This window comes from Pygocentrus nattereri, chromosome 13 (assembly GCF_015220715.1).
Source record: "Pygocentrus nattereri isolate fPygNat1 chromosome 13, fPygNat1.pri, whole genome shotgun sequence".
In the NCBI taxonomy this organism is placed as follows: domain Eukaryota; kingdom Metazoa; phylum Chordata; class Actinopteri; order Characiformes; family Serrasalmidae; genus Pygocentrus; species Pygocentrus nattereri.
The window spans coordinates 23,360,116-23,376,314 of NC_051223.1; the positions used below are offsets into that span (position 1 = coordinate 23,360,116).

The 16,199-nt window shown below is 39.5% G+C and overlaps 2 protein-coding genes across 13 annotated transcripts in view; one reads left to right on the plus strand and one right to left on the minus strand.

Moving 5' to 3' along the window:
* ndst2b (N-deacetylase/N-sulfotransferase (heparan glucosaminyl) 2b) overlaps positions 1-4,138 on the plus strand; it is a 77,629-nt gene extending 73,491 nt beyond the window's left edge. For all 4 annotated transcript variants that reach the window (XM_017681631.2, XM_017681633.2, XM_017681630.2 and 1 more), the window contains exons 11-15: positions 1-161; positions 427-597; positions 967-1,073; positions 1,432-1,534; positions 2,924-4,138. The exon at positions 1-161 is cut by the window's left edge and continues 14 nt beyond it. In XM_017681631.2, the coding sequence (XP_017537120.1) occupies positions 1-161; positions 427-597; positions 967-1,073; positions 1,432-1,534; positions 2,924-3,049 (668 nt within the window). In that variant the 3' untranslated portion in view covers positions 3,050-4,138. The remainder of the gene's footprint in view (positions 162-426; positions 598-966; positions 1,074-1,431; positions 1,535-2,923) is intronic.
* Positions 4,139-5,308: 1,170 nt separating this feature from the next.
* camk2g1 (calcium/calmodulin-dependent protein kinase (CaM kinase) II gamma 1) overlaps positions 5,309-16,199 on the minus strand; it is a 74,627-nt gene continuing 63,736 nt past the window's right edge. For 3 of the 9 annotated variants that reach the window (XM_017681624.2, XM_017681623.2, XM_017681621.2), the window contains 6 exons: positions 14,897-15,001; positions 12,089-12,238; positions 9,804-9,879; positions 9,562-9,656; positions 9,096-9,344; positions 5,309-8,280 (listed from right to left, as the gene is read on the minus strand). In XM_017681624.2, the coding sequence (XP_017537113.1) occupies positions 9,112-9,344; positions 9,562-9,656; positions 9,804-9,879; positions 12,089-12,238; positions 14,897-15,001 (659 nt within the window). In that variant the 3' untranslated portion in view covers positions 5,309-8,280; positions 9,096-9,111. The remainder of the gene's footprint in view (positions 8,281-9,095; positions 9,345-9,561; positions 9,657-9,803; positions 9,880-12,088; positions 12,239-14,896; positions 15,002-16,199) is intronic. The other 6 variants (XM_017681626.2, XM_037544087.1, XM_017681625.2 and 3 more) reach the window with 2 other exon arrangements.

The following is a 16,199-nucleotide window of genomic DNA, read 5'->3' on the forward strand; positions in this document are numbered from 1 at the left end:
TCCCAGTGCCCTCTAATGTGAGCACAGACTTCCTGTTTGAGAAGAGCGCTAATTACTTTGACACTGAGGTCGTCCCTAAGAGAGCCGCTGCACTGCTGCCCAGAGCCAAAATCATCACCATCCTCATCAACCCAGCAGACAGAGCTTACTCTTGGTACCAGGTTTGTATGTGTGTTTTTGTGCACAGGTGTGTAGAGAAATTCCTTCAGTTTAAAAATCCCTCATACACTTATTATTTAAGCTAATCTTTGTCATCCCAAATGTTCACATTTCCTGTACTTCCATGCTCCTTCCATATTCTTTTTTGGTTTTTATTTTTAATAAGTACAGGGAAATATTGTAGAGGTTGAAACCCTGGAGTTTTTTTTTTTTAATGTGTTCACAGGCTCATTATCTCTCTCCCTGTCTGTCTGTCTTTCCATGCAGCATCAGAGGGCTCACCAGGACCCGGTTGCTCTGAACTACACGTTTCACCAGGTCATCTCTGCAGGCCCCTCGTCTCCTGCAGCTCTGCTCACTCTGCACCGTCGCTGCCTGCAGCCCGGATACTACAGCACCCATGTAGAGCACTGGCTTCAGTGCTACCAACCCAACCAGGTAAGCATACATTCTCTTGAACAACCACTATTAGACAAGCCAAATGGTGTTGCATTCATTTGGTTTTATTCAGTTTGTCACAAACTACCATTTTGGACAAGAGAACACAAAGAGCAGTATAAGTCACATGTCAGCTGCACTTCACTGTTTCTCTGTAACCCTGATAAACAGCTTTTCAAATCTAATTTTCTCAGGTGCCTAAAACATTTGCACAGTGCTATGTAAACACAAAAACAAACACAAAGATCATTCAAAGCCAGTTATGTACTGTTCCTTGACTTTAACTTGAAATTTATGCTCCAAGCAAATTAACTACTGACATTTACAGTGGTAGTGTGTCTATTTTACATTCTGCTGGTGCGTGTGTAGCTTCTGATTGTTGATGGACTCCAGTTGCGGTCTAACCCAGCCCAGGTGATGGACAGCGTGCAGAAATTTCTGGGAGTCGTACCCTTCAACTACACTCAGGCACTGATGTAAGAATGAGCATTACTGTAGCCCACACTGGACATTCAAATGATTTCAATTCCAATTCTATTAAAGTTACCAGTTTGAGTCTTTATGACAGAGGTGTCTAATATTATCCACAAAAAGGCCAGAAGTGTCTATTTTCATTCCTAAAAAGCAGAAGCACACCTGATTTCAGTTGTTTAATCAGTTAAGTCTCAGTCTTCAATAGCTGGTTGTTTGTCCTCCTGCTTTGTTGGAATGAAAACCTGCAGCCACACCAGCCCTCTGCAGATATAATTGGACACCCCTGCTTTATGCTGTGACAGTCTGTTCTGTAGCACTTATGAGCTAAATAGGTTTCACTCTGTGTCTGCGTATGTATAGGTTTGATGAGAGTAAAGGTTTCTGGTGTCAGAGGCTGGATGCTGGTCGCTCACGCTGCTTAGGCAAGAGCAAAGGCAGAAAATACCCAGACATGAGCCCTGAGGTAATCATCTTTTGTTCTGCATTAATGCTTTATATCCCATTCAACACTATGAAGTCTGTAAGAACACATTAATTTGAAATATGACTATTTTATTAACTTCCATCTATCACATTTATTGACTCCTCGTGAAGTTTCAGGATAGATACACATTAGAGCTGTGTCATAAGTAAATGGAATCTGTTCTCTTCTTTACTCTCTTTTATTAGCATTGCAATTACATTATCAACTGGATTAATGACTCTGCTAAAAACAATTAGCACTGATGGATATATTGTAGTCATTCAGCAGTGTTACCCATTATAAGCTTCTTTGAATTAAACTGTGCAGGCGTTAATAGAACAGCAGCCAGTAACAGTTAGAAAGTAGGCCAGAGGCTTGGCGAAGTACAGAACAGCCTCAGTTTATTTATTACAAGATTTATTGTTCAGTATTGCGTTGCGCTCTTAAGTTAGCATGGCTGCAGCATATGTCTCTCCCAAAATACACTTTAGAGCCTCAGATTAAATAATCAGCTGTTTTAGCATTTCTGTTAACTTTTTTTTTTTAGTAATAACTTCTGTATGGTGTCATATTTAATTACAGCTCAAAATTGCTTGCAAATAAAAAGCAGTGCAGTAAAACAGTAAATAAACATAAAACACTCATATCCATTGTTTTTTTTAGTACTTATGTTGGAGTGATACTTGGAGAACTCTTGTAGTAAATAAAAGAACGAATCAGATGTCCTGTAACATGTCTAGCCTGAAATAACATAAATTCTTCTTGTGTGGTTGTAAAGTGTTTGAATTAAGTGAGGCGCTTTCTTTAAAAATAGCTCATTTTAAAGCTTAATTGCTTTTAAAGAAAACATCAGACTGGTATCGGCCAAGGGCTCAAAGGACCTGTTTACACCATACATTGTGTTTACTGACCAGATCATGTTGTATTATGACCAGAACTCTCAAACCACATTCAGAGGTGCTCAGAGAAGGACCACATTTAACAGGCGGAATGTGTTTTTGCTATCCGTATACAATTACATCAGCGAAAATGTCGTCTGAATGCTTGCCAGCAGGCAAGAGGATAATCAATACTACGAAAGATGGACACGCGAGGCTGGAGTACCCCATAAGTTTTCTTGCACTCTGGGTTGATGAAAGCATCCAAAATGGGCTTAAATAGTTTTTGGTAAAAGGTGTATTCAGGCCAAGGTTTATCAAGATGAGATCCTGATTTGAAATTCAAGTGAATTCAAGATGCAAACAGGCTCACAAGTTGTATTGTATTGTATCTCTTGCATGAATGGTGACCTGTTATGGTGTTTGCATGCATATTTGTCAAACTCACTGTTACATGTGCACACACACAAATACATGCACATAATTGGACTTGTGTTTTTGTGCTGTCCAGTCTCGGGCTTTCCTGTCGGAGCATTACCGGGAGCAGAACGTGGAGCTGCTGAGGCTGTTGAAGCGGCTGGGTCAGCCTCTGCCAACCTGGCTCAGAGATGAACTACACAACTCCAGCTGGAGCTGACACCTAGAAGCTGGATCACAAATAGAACCACAGCTAGAAGCCTGCTCTGTCGTGGAGACAACAGCGCCCCTGTGTGACTGGAGAAGAGAGGACAGCTGGCCCCCTTGCCAGCTTCCATACTGTGTGGACGTCAAACCAAAAGGAGTGGTGCCAGGGGTGTCTGTAAGAACCCAGGCTGTTGAGGGTTTGAATCAGAGCAAAAGGGGACCTCAGTGAGTTTTCAAGGAGGATTGTATACTTTTATTTAATTGCCAAGATAAGGACACTGAAGCTCATTAGTGGCATTGTGGTAATGGACTTGGGAGCTCATTATTTGCGTTGTGGGAAATGATGTTTCACAATGTGTTATGAGAGAACTATGGACTGGTGCCATCTCAACTACAAAGACAGCCTCTAGTAACTGAGGCTTATGTACAGGTTCTCAAGAGGGTCAAAACACTTAGCTAAGTGGATGTGAAGGAATTTGCTGGCCGAGTAGGAAATTTACAGGCTGGTCTTAATAAGTGTTTAATTCTGCCAAGCAGAGAGGTATTTGAATTTCTTGCTTAAGTTATTCTGACATTCGCTGACTCTGAATGGATTTTTCAAGTGATAGATGCCAGGAATTAGTTTTGGCTGTTTCACGAGCAACTTCATACAACCTGAATACTACAACATTCCAGAGCCTGAATACATTGCAATTTTCAAAACGGCTTTAAGCAGTTTGGCTCCATGAAATTGTACTGGAATTTTGTTGATGCCACTGAATGGCCATCAATGTTGCTAGACTGGCAAATCACAGGCAGCTGCTCAACCTACTCAAACTGGCAGTGGGGGTGCCTACACAGAAAAGTGTGAAAGCCATGCTGATGACCAGATTTGGCTGCCAAAATGAGACATACATTGTGTTTGAGAAACTTTTTTTTTGCCTTTGAGGGAGTAAGATTGTGAATGTATGGTCATGTATGTGTGTATAAGTGGAAGCCCGTCGCAGTGGCTCAACTGTATATCCACTCACAGTAGTATGATCCTTTGTCTTGTTTGGTCAAACTTGAAATCAGGTTGGAAAAAATAACAACCCACATCTGCAAATAAAGGCACAAAATGGCAGCTGGACGTGTTAAGTTTCCTCTTTTCTCATGCATGTTTGGAGCGAGGTGAGAGGACAGTGAGTGCTCTCTCTCCTTCTTCCTGGAGCCTGCTTTATCAGATAGGAGGAAGAGTGGAGGACAGGAAAGAGTTTGATTAATCACCATGTGGAAACAACTTGTCCTCCATTTCAGAGCACCGAGGCCCCGGTGGCCAACAGCAGCAAACTCCGACTTTAAATAAGACTGCTCTGTTCCTCTGGGAGCCACCAGAGACTGTGTGCTGATAGATAGAAGGAAGGAAAGTGTGTGAGTGCCTGTAAGAGAGAGGCTGATTGTGAGAACAGCACTCAGTATAAACCTCCTCTTGGACACATATAAAGAGGACAGCTATTAAGAATGTGCAGTAAAGGAGCTCTAGTATGAAGTATGGACGGGCAGCATCAGGATACTGATGCATTTTTATGTGATGCATAACATCATGATATGCTTTTTTTTTTTTTTTTTTTTTGGAGTTTATCATGGCGATAATGAGTACTTCTAGAACACTGAAGAACTGCATTTATCAATAAAAAAAGTTTAGCTAAAATAAAGAGCCTGCATAAATTGCTAGCATGGATGAGAGACAGTCAAGTCAATTAGGCCATATTCATATTTTATTTTGTCAGTTTGATTTTTTCCTCCATTTAGGCTACTGTAAAACATTTCAGTCGTGATGAATATATCCTCCCCTCCAAGGTACATGGTACTTAAAAACCAATTGTGCACTTCAAATGGGTTTTGTACCTTTTTATAACTAAGTCTGAAAAAAGCTTACATAACTGCAACAGAATATGGTACAATATGATCCCTAATAAAGCAACTGAAGCTGTGTCCTTAAGGGATCCCCCTCCCCTCCCTCTGACGGTATTTGTACCCTGAAAAGTACTTTTTTTGTTGTTTTTTTGCCATCCATGAAAAATATTTACTGCATCATTCATTAGTGCACAGTTCTGTTTTAAGTGCTACACAAATTAGCAACACACTTCATTCAAATGGTCCAAGAACCGTGCTGAAGCTATCAATGCGCAGCTAAGGCAATAGAAAAGTTTGCACATGCTGAAATGGTATTTTTATTAAATACTTCCAAGATCCAGTTTCAATAATAACCAAAGCTATGATGAAGACCTACTAACATTCAGACAAACACTTGTTAGTTGTCAATTCATGGTTTTATTAAATGTATGATCATGCAAAATCCAGCATCCATGTTTTAACTCCGAGTATATACGTAGCCCAATAGTATACCAGTACAATGCAATAATTTTACTCTGAATGAGGGGAGCATTCCAAGCTGAGACTTCTGTTTAATTTTTTTTTTTCCTTTTTTCTTTTTAAATGTGGTATATCACTTATGTATAATCCCCAAATGGAGTGGTTTTCATTTCAGAGATGCAACTATAACAAATTTTCCCCATTTGAATCAAGTAAACACAGACAGTTGAAAAAAGATTTACCAAGAAAAAGTAGACATGCATATTCGTTCCTTTATTTAAGCTGCATATTAGGATTTCCCCTCACATTGGGTAGGTCCTGGCCCGGGGTTCATTCCTAGCTTTTGGGCGGGGGGTAGATTTTGCTTTATATGTCTAAATAGCCTATGGGTTTAGTGTATCCACTTTTTTTTGTTTGTTTTTTCTTTCAGTTTCTACGGAGCTATTGGATGGATTTAAAAATTAAAAGTAAAAAAAGTAACTCTGACTCAGCCAGGCAAGGCAGCAGTTCCCCAAAAAAGCGCAAAAAAAAGAAATAAAAAAACAAAACACAAGCTTAAAACAGCATCACAGAGTCTTGATGACGTCACTAAGAGGGCTTTGTGATGAAGGTGACGCACACATACACACACTCACACGTGCAGAGTTACAGTGCTGATATGTACCAAAGCCCTACACTCGATGAAGAATGTGTGAACACTACATGTATTTACACAGACTGAGAACTCCTTTGTTTAAGCTATAATAATCCTTTATTTATTCCGCAGAGGGGGGGTGGATGTGGATTTATATATATATATATATATTATATATATATATATATATATATATATATATATATATATATATATATATAGGAGGTCCTTTTTCTAGAACACTTTACCTTACATTGTCACTTACCAATACCCTATTCAAATGAAACAAGTGACATGAATAGTTATTTACTTTTTAACCACCTCTCACCAAAGCTAGAATAAGCTAATTGTGCTGTAACAAGAACCATAAGCTTAATTCATAATAACCAAAGCCTTAAACCCTGTAATCCTTCAGAAAACATGTCTGAGTCATGTTTAAAGAAAGATGAATAAATCACAAGTGATCTTAAAAGCTGAATGCATGTCATTTTCATGTAAAGTGAGGAGAGTTACCCTCTCACTTCATGTTAATGATGGATTTAATGTGTGTACTACACAGCATTAACAAGTGTACAAACCCATCACTAATGTGAACCACGAGTACAACACATTTAGGACAGGGTGATTCAGACAAGACCACCATGAGTAGAAACAGCCACAAACTTGAACAGTTCCACTAAGTGTGTGTGTACATGTGTGGATCTGGGTGTGGGTGTATTGTTCTGTCTATGAAGAGGCAGTGAGTGATGATCTCACTTGGGGAGAATGTTTCGCATCCTTGGCCTGTGCTCCAGCCTCTGTTTACTTCCACCACACCTACTTCCCAGCTTTTGCCTATGAATGTTTTCAGGCTAACTTTGGAAACACCTCAATGTCAAACAGACGTTATCTCCACAATCTCACTTTCTTTGAGCTTGTGTCATGTTGCTAAATATAGTATCTCAATGTGGTAGGCAGTTGGTGACCATCAGGTACTATGAATTCTGACTCTAAAATGGGTTTCAAGAGGCAGGCTGAGTGTTTTTATTCCTATCTATGAAAACTAAAGTAAAATAGAAGGGCCTCTCTATGACTAGTTGTATTTAGTGCTATTTAGACAGAGCTGGGTCTGTTCAATGGGCTATTAAACACTCTCTGGTACGCACTCAACTAGAGCTGGAGCGGTCTACCTAAGGTAATAGAATAGTGTGGCGTGTCTAAGTTTATTAGTAAGTCCATACAAACGCACGCACACAAACACACACGCACAACAGAGCCACAGGAAAAAACTGTTTTCCCCACACCCTGGAGGTGAACCTTATTTCACTTGATCTCTTTTAAATATATATTTATAGAACTTTACACGTATATTAAGTTTAACTTAAAAAAAAAAGAAATTAAAATTAGTCTTAAAAATTCAAATTACATAACACAAAATACTTTGTCTGATACAGCCTCAGTCCAAAAAAAGGTAAAAAAAAACAAAAAAAAAAAAAAAAAAAAAAAGAGTTCCACATTAACACACAATACTAACACCCAGAAAAACCTCAAACCTTCCCACAGACCTTGGTTTAAAGTTTAAAAAAAAGCACACAGAAACACTCTTTTAAAAGCCTAAAGACTACACTTTGGTGCTTCTTGATATGAAGTACGTCTGTACTCTCCCAATGTTTTTTTGTTTTTGTTTTTTTTGTTAATGACACTCTTTCTGATTAGCTGACACATTCCCTTAGTTCTCTAAACAATTTGTATCCAAAATCTACAAAGTGTACAAGATGGAGGATTAAGATTACGCCCTTATAAACTTTACCAGTTTAGGGCAAGAGTCTATCTTTGTTTTTTTTTTTTTTGGTTTGTTTTTTTTTTATTGTTGTTTTTTTTATGTAGTGACCCTCCCCTCCCCACCCCCGTTCCATTTTACTTACATAAATGCTTTTCAAACTTGATTGTAGCTTCTTTTTTTTAACAATATACAGTATATTTATGAATTCATATATCAGTACTTACAATACCTTCTAGACATCTTTAACGGGCAAAAAAGATGGTTCCATGGGTAAGGACTAGACAGCGCCCCCATGTGGGCGTCAGATGCATGCACCGTCCCGAGGGTGGGGCCACAGCCGCAGCCGGCTCCTATTGGTCAAAGGTTAAACAGGATAGGTGGTGTTGACAGTTGGACTGGATGTTATCGAAATTCTTCAATGGCATGTTCTGTAGCTTGCTGTCGTCCAGCCGGCCTCTATGTGCCCATCCGGCCACAAAGAAGAAACACTCCCATCACTCAAGAATCCGGAAACCTGGAGAGTTTAACAGAACACTAAAGCAAGTGTATTTACTTTTAAACAAAAGACAAAATGGTGTAAAAGCAAATAATGTAGAAACTTATAACTGAATAGTCTATAATGGACTACAGTGTAAAGTGCTTAAGGTTTGTTTTTTGAAATCATACCAGAATAACAATCAATCATTCTATAAAGAATTGCTGTCAAATCTTAAGGCCACCATACACAAGTACATCTACACCACACAGAGTGTGGGAGTGCAGATAAAATCAGGCTCATTTTATGCTCTTATATAAATTTAATGGAGGACTTTTAACATCTTTTAATGAACCCATCATGTTTGGTATCTGTCAACTACAACCTCACAAACTGTTTTCTCAAGCTAAAAGATACGAAAAAAAAAACACTTCTCTGTAAATTTCAAGCCACGTCACTTCCTTTATATAAGGTGTAGATAAAGCCATTCAGAGCTGTTTGGTGTGAAATGCACAGTGGTAGTGATAGGAACCAGACACCTCTAAAAGCTCCCTCACAGAAAGTTATTAATGGTTATGAAGACTTATGTGGGTTCACTGGTTGTTTTGGGTTGTAAATAAATTGGCTATATTTGTGTTGTACACACGGTGACCCCTGGTCAGCACCTTTGTAAAGAAATGTGAGTCCAAGTTTCTCTACAATGATCCATTTCACATCAACCCACTCCGAATTGACTGTTTACATCTCAAGCACTGGATTCTACAAAAAAAGTTTGAAAAAAATTGGTGGAATGCCCCTTTAAAAACAATGATTAAAATTTTGTGATGCTGGGTGTCACTATCAAATCTACCAACCTTTGTCCCACAGTGTTCACTGTAAGGGTGCGGCTGGTGCTCCTGAGCAGTGGAAATGCACATTGAGCCACTTTGAGTCTCGGCGGTGCCACACGCGGGTCTCCTCAGACTGGCAGCTGCGCGGACGGCCCTGGCTGTCGATATACTGCGTCAGCCGGATATATGCAATGCAAGCTGCATCTTCTCCGATCAAGTGAACATGGGGGTTCAGGATGGTGGTGTGCACCGGCTTGTTGTTCTTACTTAACACTGTAACAAGCAATAACACGTTCTGAACACATTTTCATGAAGTCTTAGGCACAACAATAATAATAAGCCTCAACAATAATAAACCTCAGGCAAGATTCTTCAAGCCTGCAGTCATTTACACTGTATAATACAGAATAACCCACTGCTACACCTTATAATAATCATCTTTAACTCAATTGCTTATGAACTGTAGCATTTTATCATACAACTGACTTACAGTTTTCAAAGTAAAACTTGTGGAAATCCATCCCTTCCACCAGGTTACCCAGAGCTTCAGGCTCAAATGAGGTCAGGCCAGGGTCACAGATTCTCCTGAAATGCAGATTAACACACTTTCACTCCAAAAATCATCCAACTTAAACCAATGCTTGTGTGTGGCAAGCTTTCTTACTGCTAGTACTCAATCTTTAAGCTTATAAGCCATCTGTGCTCTTTTGCTGTATATGTTGTCATTCTTACGTGTAAGCTTCAAAGTCTCCATTGTTCACAGCTTCGATCAGTTGCTCTGTGATTTTGATGATCTCCTGCTTACGAGCTACACAGCAGAAAAGAAAAATAGAGGCGGGGAGTGGAGAGATGAGAGGAAAGTATGGAATTATGGAGGGGTGGGATGGGTTAATGAAAACAGAGAAGAGATAACGATTAGCAACATTCAATTTCCAGTCAGTACCTGAAATAAGCAAATAACCACAAAATGTCTCAGGTTGGAGGAAGCAGAACACTGTTCCTTCATTTTCATTGAAGTACACTTTGTGCATGTGTTGGTTACATTTTCAAGAGAAAAACTGTCCTGAAAACAGGGCAAACAACATCAGGACCAACACAATGGTCCTGACCTTGTAAATTGCTTTGTCATTGTTTAAAACTGAAAGATCAAAAACAATTATTTTTGGTTAATGGGTATATAGATTAAGGTATAGGTTCAGGGTTAAGTTTAGAAAATTATTACACAGAGGTTACGGATGCACCAGTACCACTCGCTTCCTTCTGATACTGATACCTGATCCTCTGCTAATATAGAGGACCAATATCAATCTTAATGTTTAACTCCTAACTAGGAGCTGCGCTTGAATGAATGGCACTTACTAGTTGGGTGATTTCAGAGCTATGAAACAATTTTTCCCTTCTTGGGATGGTTTATCTTTAAATGTTTAATTAAATTTGATATGCTAAAATAAGTACTGATCGTGCCTCTCCTCAAAATACTGCTGTTAGAGATTTTGCAATGAGCATGCTTACTGTTTGTCTCAAGTGTGAAATAATTCCACACGTCAACAATCTGCTTTCTTCAGCAAGGTTCTCTACTGATACGCAATAAATATTCTCTAATGCAGATATCAATACCACATTTAAGTCCCAGAATCAGCGACGATAGAGATACAGTTTCAGTATTGGTGCAACGCTATGGCTGCGCTCACACAGCAGGTAAAAGTGGCCCAAAACTGATTTTCTCACCAAATTCTTTTTGTTTGTTTTGCTTTTCACAATATCTTTCAAATGTGACCTGCATGCGACATCAGTCTGAACAGATCACGCTCCCAAACTGACCCGCATGTTCAAAAGAACAATGCTTCATGTTGCTTCATGTGGCTCATCCACAGGTAAACAACCATGACTGCCAATGAACGTTAGTCGCTCCCGGAGCTTTCAGTTTTATCTACGCCAGAACCACAGGAGCAATATTGAAGCCTCTTTGACTGACAGCTGGGCTCATCAACGTATTCAAGCTCACCACAAAAAGCACACGGTCGCTTCTTTGGTTCGTGTCACTGGCTTCTTTAAACTTTGCTTTCAGACTTTTTAAACTGCTTTTTGTCACTGCCTGTTGTCTATGGCCGCGTTCGGCCACTTCTTTCGAAATCTTTTCAAACACAGAGGATTTTGGGATGAGTCTCTTCTAATTTTCGTACAGAAACATCAGCCTAAATGTTTGAGGCTTTAGCAGTGCAAAATTACGATTAATGTGGAGCTGGATTTACATAAAATTTGCATGAATTACGATCTGGCTGTTCAGACTGAGTTGCCTTGCTGCATACCGGATTACATGTCGGATTTCAGTGCCACACGTGGAAAAAATTTTAATTGAAAATGTCAGATTCAGTTTTTTGCTGTCCACACTTCTACACAGATAACACATCTGTGTCACATATGAAGGGAAAGATTTGATTTGTGCCACTTTTACCTGCTGTTTGAACACAGCCTAACACATGTAATAACAAGGGATGCGTGCAGGTACTCAAGTACTGTGAAAGGTGCTACTAAAAAACTGGAATTACTATTTGAGTACTAGCGGCATTTCTTCGCAGGCGACAGAGAAAATCTACAGACCAAGGATTCACAGAACACAGATTTTGTTTAAACAGTGCTATAAGGTTTTGCTCATAAGCCAGTGCTGTCACCTTAAAAGTCACAGCTCATTTCAATGTTTTATCTCTTTATAGTAGTTGTACTGTACCAGATATCTTCATGAATATCAAACTTAATCAGAATGCACATCCCCAGAAATTACATGTGACATGTATGAGTGTGTACGTGTGTCCTACATTTTTGCACATCACATGAATGTATCTCAAAACACTCTGCAACAACACTGCCTAATTAAACATCTGCATACTTGCAAATGACCAAAAAGGATTGACTGCAGCGCCCTTAAACATCACACAGTTCCTTATTTTAGTACAAACAGGTAGCACTGCACACCCAGTGTGTGAATGTGTGTGTCTGAAACCAGCCGAAGCACTTACACTGGGCTGCGGCCCCATTTCCTGCAGTTGCAGACACACTGCTGCCCCCCTGAGATGTGGCATGAGGAACAGACTGAGCACACTCTAACTCTGGGCACGAAGCGTGTCCTGAACTGTTCCACGCCATGCGCTTTATGTCATGCACCAGAGCTGCAACACACAACATGCACCACAATGCCCTTCTAGTGACATCTAACCATGAAACATGCAAAGGCCCAAGAATCATGATCAGCATGGTACAGCATTTAATATAAGCTAGACTGCCTCATTCTATACCCTACACAAAAGGCAGCATCATATTACACACTGTTTTAGGAGTAAAACAGATGAGTAGATGAGGAAAAAACATGAAAATGTTAATGAATATTTTAAAGAAAGATTAAAGGAACGGTTTTAAGTGAAAACATGAAACATGGAGAAGAAGACGGAGGAAAAAGACAGGATGTTAATGGGGAATCAAATCAGTGAAAACAGAGTAAAAGCCCTTTTAACCACTCTTCTTAAACAAATAGTTTGGAAAAGAATCAAACTGTATAAATGTTCTCCTTATCCCAAATGTAGTCCATAAGTCACTAAGTCATTTCAAACCGGCTTGCTTTAGTGTTTTCTAACACTGTACAACACTGTTGTCTTTGAAATGGACTACGGTGCGGACAAAATTCAGGCTTCAAAATGGCTGAAAAATTTGCCTTTAGCTATGTCAGATAATTTACGGATAACAGTATAGGATACAGTCTCAAAAACACATAAGCAAGTCTACTGAGATTACCTAACCACACAACTCGATTAGAGGAAAGTGTGCTTATTACCACTAACTGAAGTGGTACAGGTTTCTAGAACTTGCTAGCTACATTAGCCTTATAGCTCTAATGCAAAACCAAAGAAGAAAATGTCAGACAACAAACATGCCCTTGGCTAAATGACATTTAACAAAAGGGGAAGATTGTGTAAATTTGAAATTTTGAAAAACTATTTTAGCCATAATCAAAAATGCAGAAAATGTAAATACGCACACTGGAAAAACAGCTAAAACGAGAAAAGGGCAAGTGAGAAAAGTAATGATGTTTAGGATGAACACAGAGGATGGACAGTGCGTTGCAGTCATGGCATAGTTTCTTAGGACATATAATCATTCCATTATCTTTACTTTCATGACTACACTATAGCAAAAATAACCTTCCTTACAACTATGTAGTAAACCAAAAATACAAGCACCAACCAGCTAACAAAATATTTTTCTTTTTCTTTCAAAAAAGGCAGATTCAAGAACCAAAGTAAAAGTGGTACAGTTTAAAAAAAAAAAAAAAAAAAAAAAAAAAAAGTACAGTACTCTGAAGGCCCATCTCATTCACAAGAGCACTGACACACAGCACAGGCAGAGTGACAATGCATCAACCACGAAGACAAGCACATTAAGGTGCTGCCCTACACAGCTTGAAGGCAGAAAGGCTCCGAGTACAAGTCAATCTCTTGAGTCTAAAATCTGGGAAGAAAACAGCTAAAGGCTAGAAAGGATCATCCACAAGGTAAACAGGCAAAAACAAAGAGAAGAGACCAGATGAGTTAGAAAAGGCACAGAAGACCAGAAGACATAAGGGGCCCTAAAAGGCTTTGACAAGGTGTGTAAAAGAGGCAGCTAATGTTCTGTCTGACATTCAGCAAAATAGCCACACTTCCATACAGCCCAACTGTACAGATATGTTTCAAACGGGTATTGTGTTAATTCGCATATATCTACAGCACATATCACTATATGAAGTGAACCAAATTGATCAGGATACATACCACCATCTTATATTAGCTGCACGCAATAAACGAATGTTAAAACACAGTGAATTGTTTTTTTTTTCAGAATAGCAGAAAAGATTCTCATTAGAATGTTGACATACTCCTTGTTTAAAATGTACATACATGAGTATTATACAACAGTCATTTCCGGCCGCGCAAGCGTTCTAACCATGCTGTTATTTTGCAATAACATTAAGCGTTTTCCACAAACACTATCATTCCGCTTAGACGCTGTTGCTAAGCAACGACTTTGACAGCTGACACACTTAAGTCAATTGAACATATTTATTTCTTACTTTGCACACAAACAAACAGAAAATGGATATTTTAAGATTACATTTAACCTATAGCTGAATTGGTCAGACTCTGAAGATGATACTACATCAAATTTCTGTCAGTTGTAAGGAGCTGGAGAACGAACTGCCGGCTGTGCAGCGAGTGAGGAGCTTGTTACTCTGACGTAGCAACAAGCTGTTAAGGAATTATTTTAGCGGAAGGAATCACTAACATTAAAACATTAAATGCCACATTCATAGCCCAATTGATTTATTTCTGACTTAATTTATTGAACTTTTGTATTAAAGCAATAGAACCCTCGAGGTTGTGTGTTGTCACAAATAACATCACCATTGTAATGATCTACAGTGAATCATAGCTGTGATGTTACTTCCTGATAACACACTCCCTCTCATGCTCTTTTGCTTAAGTGAAATTAAAAACAGCCATCTTTAGTATAGAGGAGGAATATTTGGAAGAACATGGCATGTAAGGCCATGACACTAGAATGGTAAAGGAAAATGTGAGCAGACCTGCACATGGCCTCATCTGAAAAGATGATCTGGTTTAAGGGAAGAGTGGCTGCACGTGTTGAGAAGTGACTGGAAGGCACTTCACACACTGAAGAGAAGTGAGGGGGGGAAGCCTGGAGAGGTGTGAGAGTGGGGCGAGACTTTCAGTGGGAGTGGGTCTAGGGGGTGGTAGAGGAAGCCAATGGGGAGCGGAGAATTGTGGGTAACTTACTGGCTGGAGAGGCCTGTGGCGAGGCCACCAGAGCGGGCGGCTCGTCCCCGGCACTGCACTGACTCATCACCGCACTGTCACTGCTGGCCCCCTGAGCACTCTCCGCTGGCATGGCCCCAAAACCAGCGCAACACACACCACCGGGAGGAAAAACACACACACACACAGCTCTCATGTCCGGCTCCGGCCAAAACACACTAGCACACACGCTGTTGGCAGTGATGCAGCTATTCAGTCAATATCACATTAACATCAAGTTCATACGAGGCCACTGGAAGAGGACGTGTTTGGATAAAACGGCTCAATTAATTCAGTCTCGGCCAGATAAAACCACAGACACAGTCTAAATAGTCTATGGGACTCCATTATAAACACATCTATGCATCTGTGCTCAGCCCTCTAGTAGTGTGAATTGGCACTGGTGAATTAGCAGCATCTAGCTGGCCATGGCACAATGCAGCAGTGCCAGTAATCACCGTTCTCTGACACAGCCATGAACTCTGAAATATTTCACTAAGCCTCCTCTCAATTTCCTGTCCTCATCACCTTACAAGCACAGCTGAGGTGGCTTGGCAAATAAGGGGCCCAACAAAATTTTGGGAAATGATATTGGTTTGTATCAATAAAAACCTTGTGATAAAGCAACAATAATTGGTTTAAATAAAAAAAAAAAAAAGCAAACACAACACAAATATAACCCAAAACCCAACAGAAGCTATGCAATATTTATTATGCAAAAATTTGTGTTACTGTTATTTAAGAAATGTCAGTCACACAATTACATCTGATGCAGCAGAAGTAATCACAGTAGGGAAAACAGCATTTCTGAATGAGAATGTAGATACTTGCACATTTTTATGTTCACATTAAGGTATTTACCTAATTTTTCAATGAAAGATCATTGGGTGGAGCAAGCTCGGCAAGGTCTACATCAAAAGTAGGCTAATGATGTCTACTTCCCCAGCCCCCATCTTTGAATGGGAAAGAGAATATATGGCATCATCTGAATAAAATAAAAATGGTGGTATTGCTTAGTCAGCTAATGTTAAGCAGACAAGTCAATGAAATATGTGGACGTTTGTGTGGCGAGTGTGTTGATCAGTATGTTAGTACTGGTATTGCATTGTAGCCTTTGACTATTTTTCTCTTAACACAAACACTAAAGTTATTAAACATTATTGCGTCTGTTAACTTACATAGAAACACTAACTACATCATGTCCCTTTACAACACTGGACACTGTCTAACACACAACTGGCATTAAACGGGAAAATGTAAAAAAACACGACCAAAAGGCAAAGAG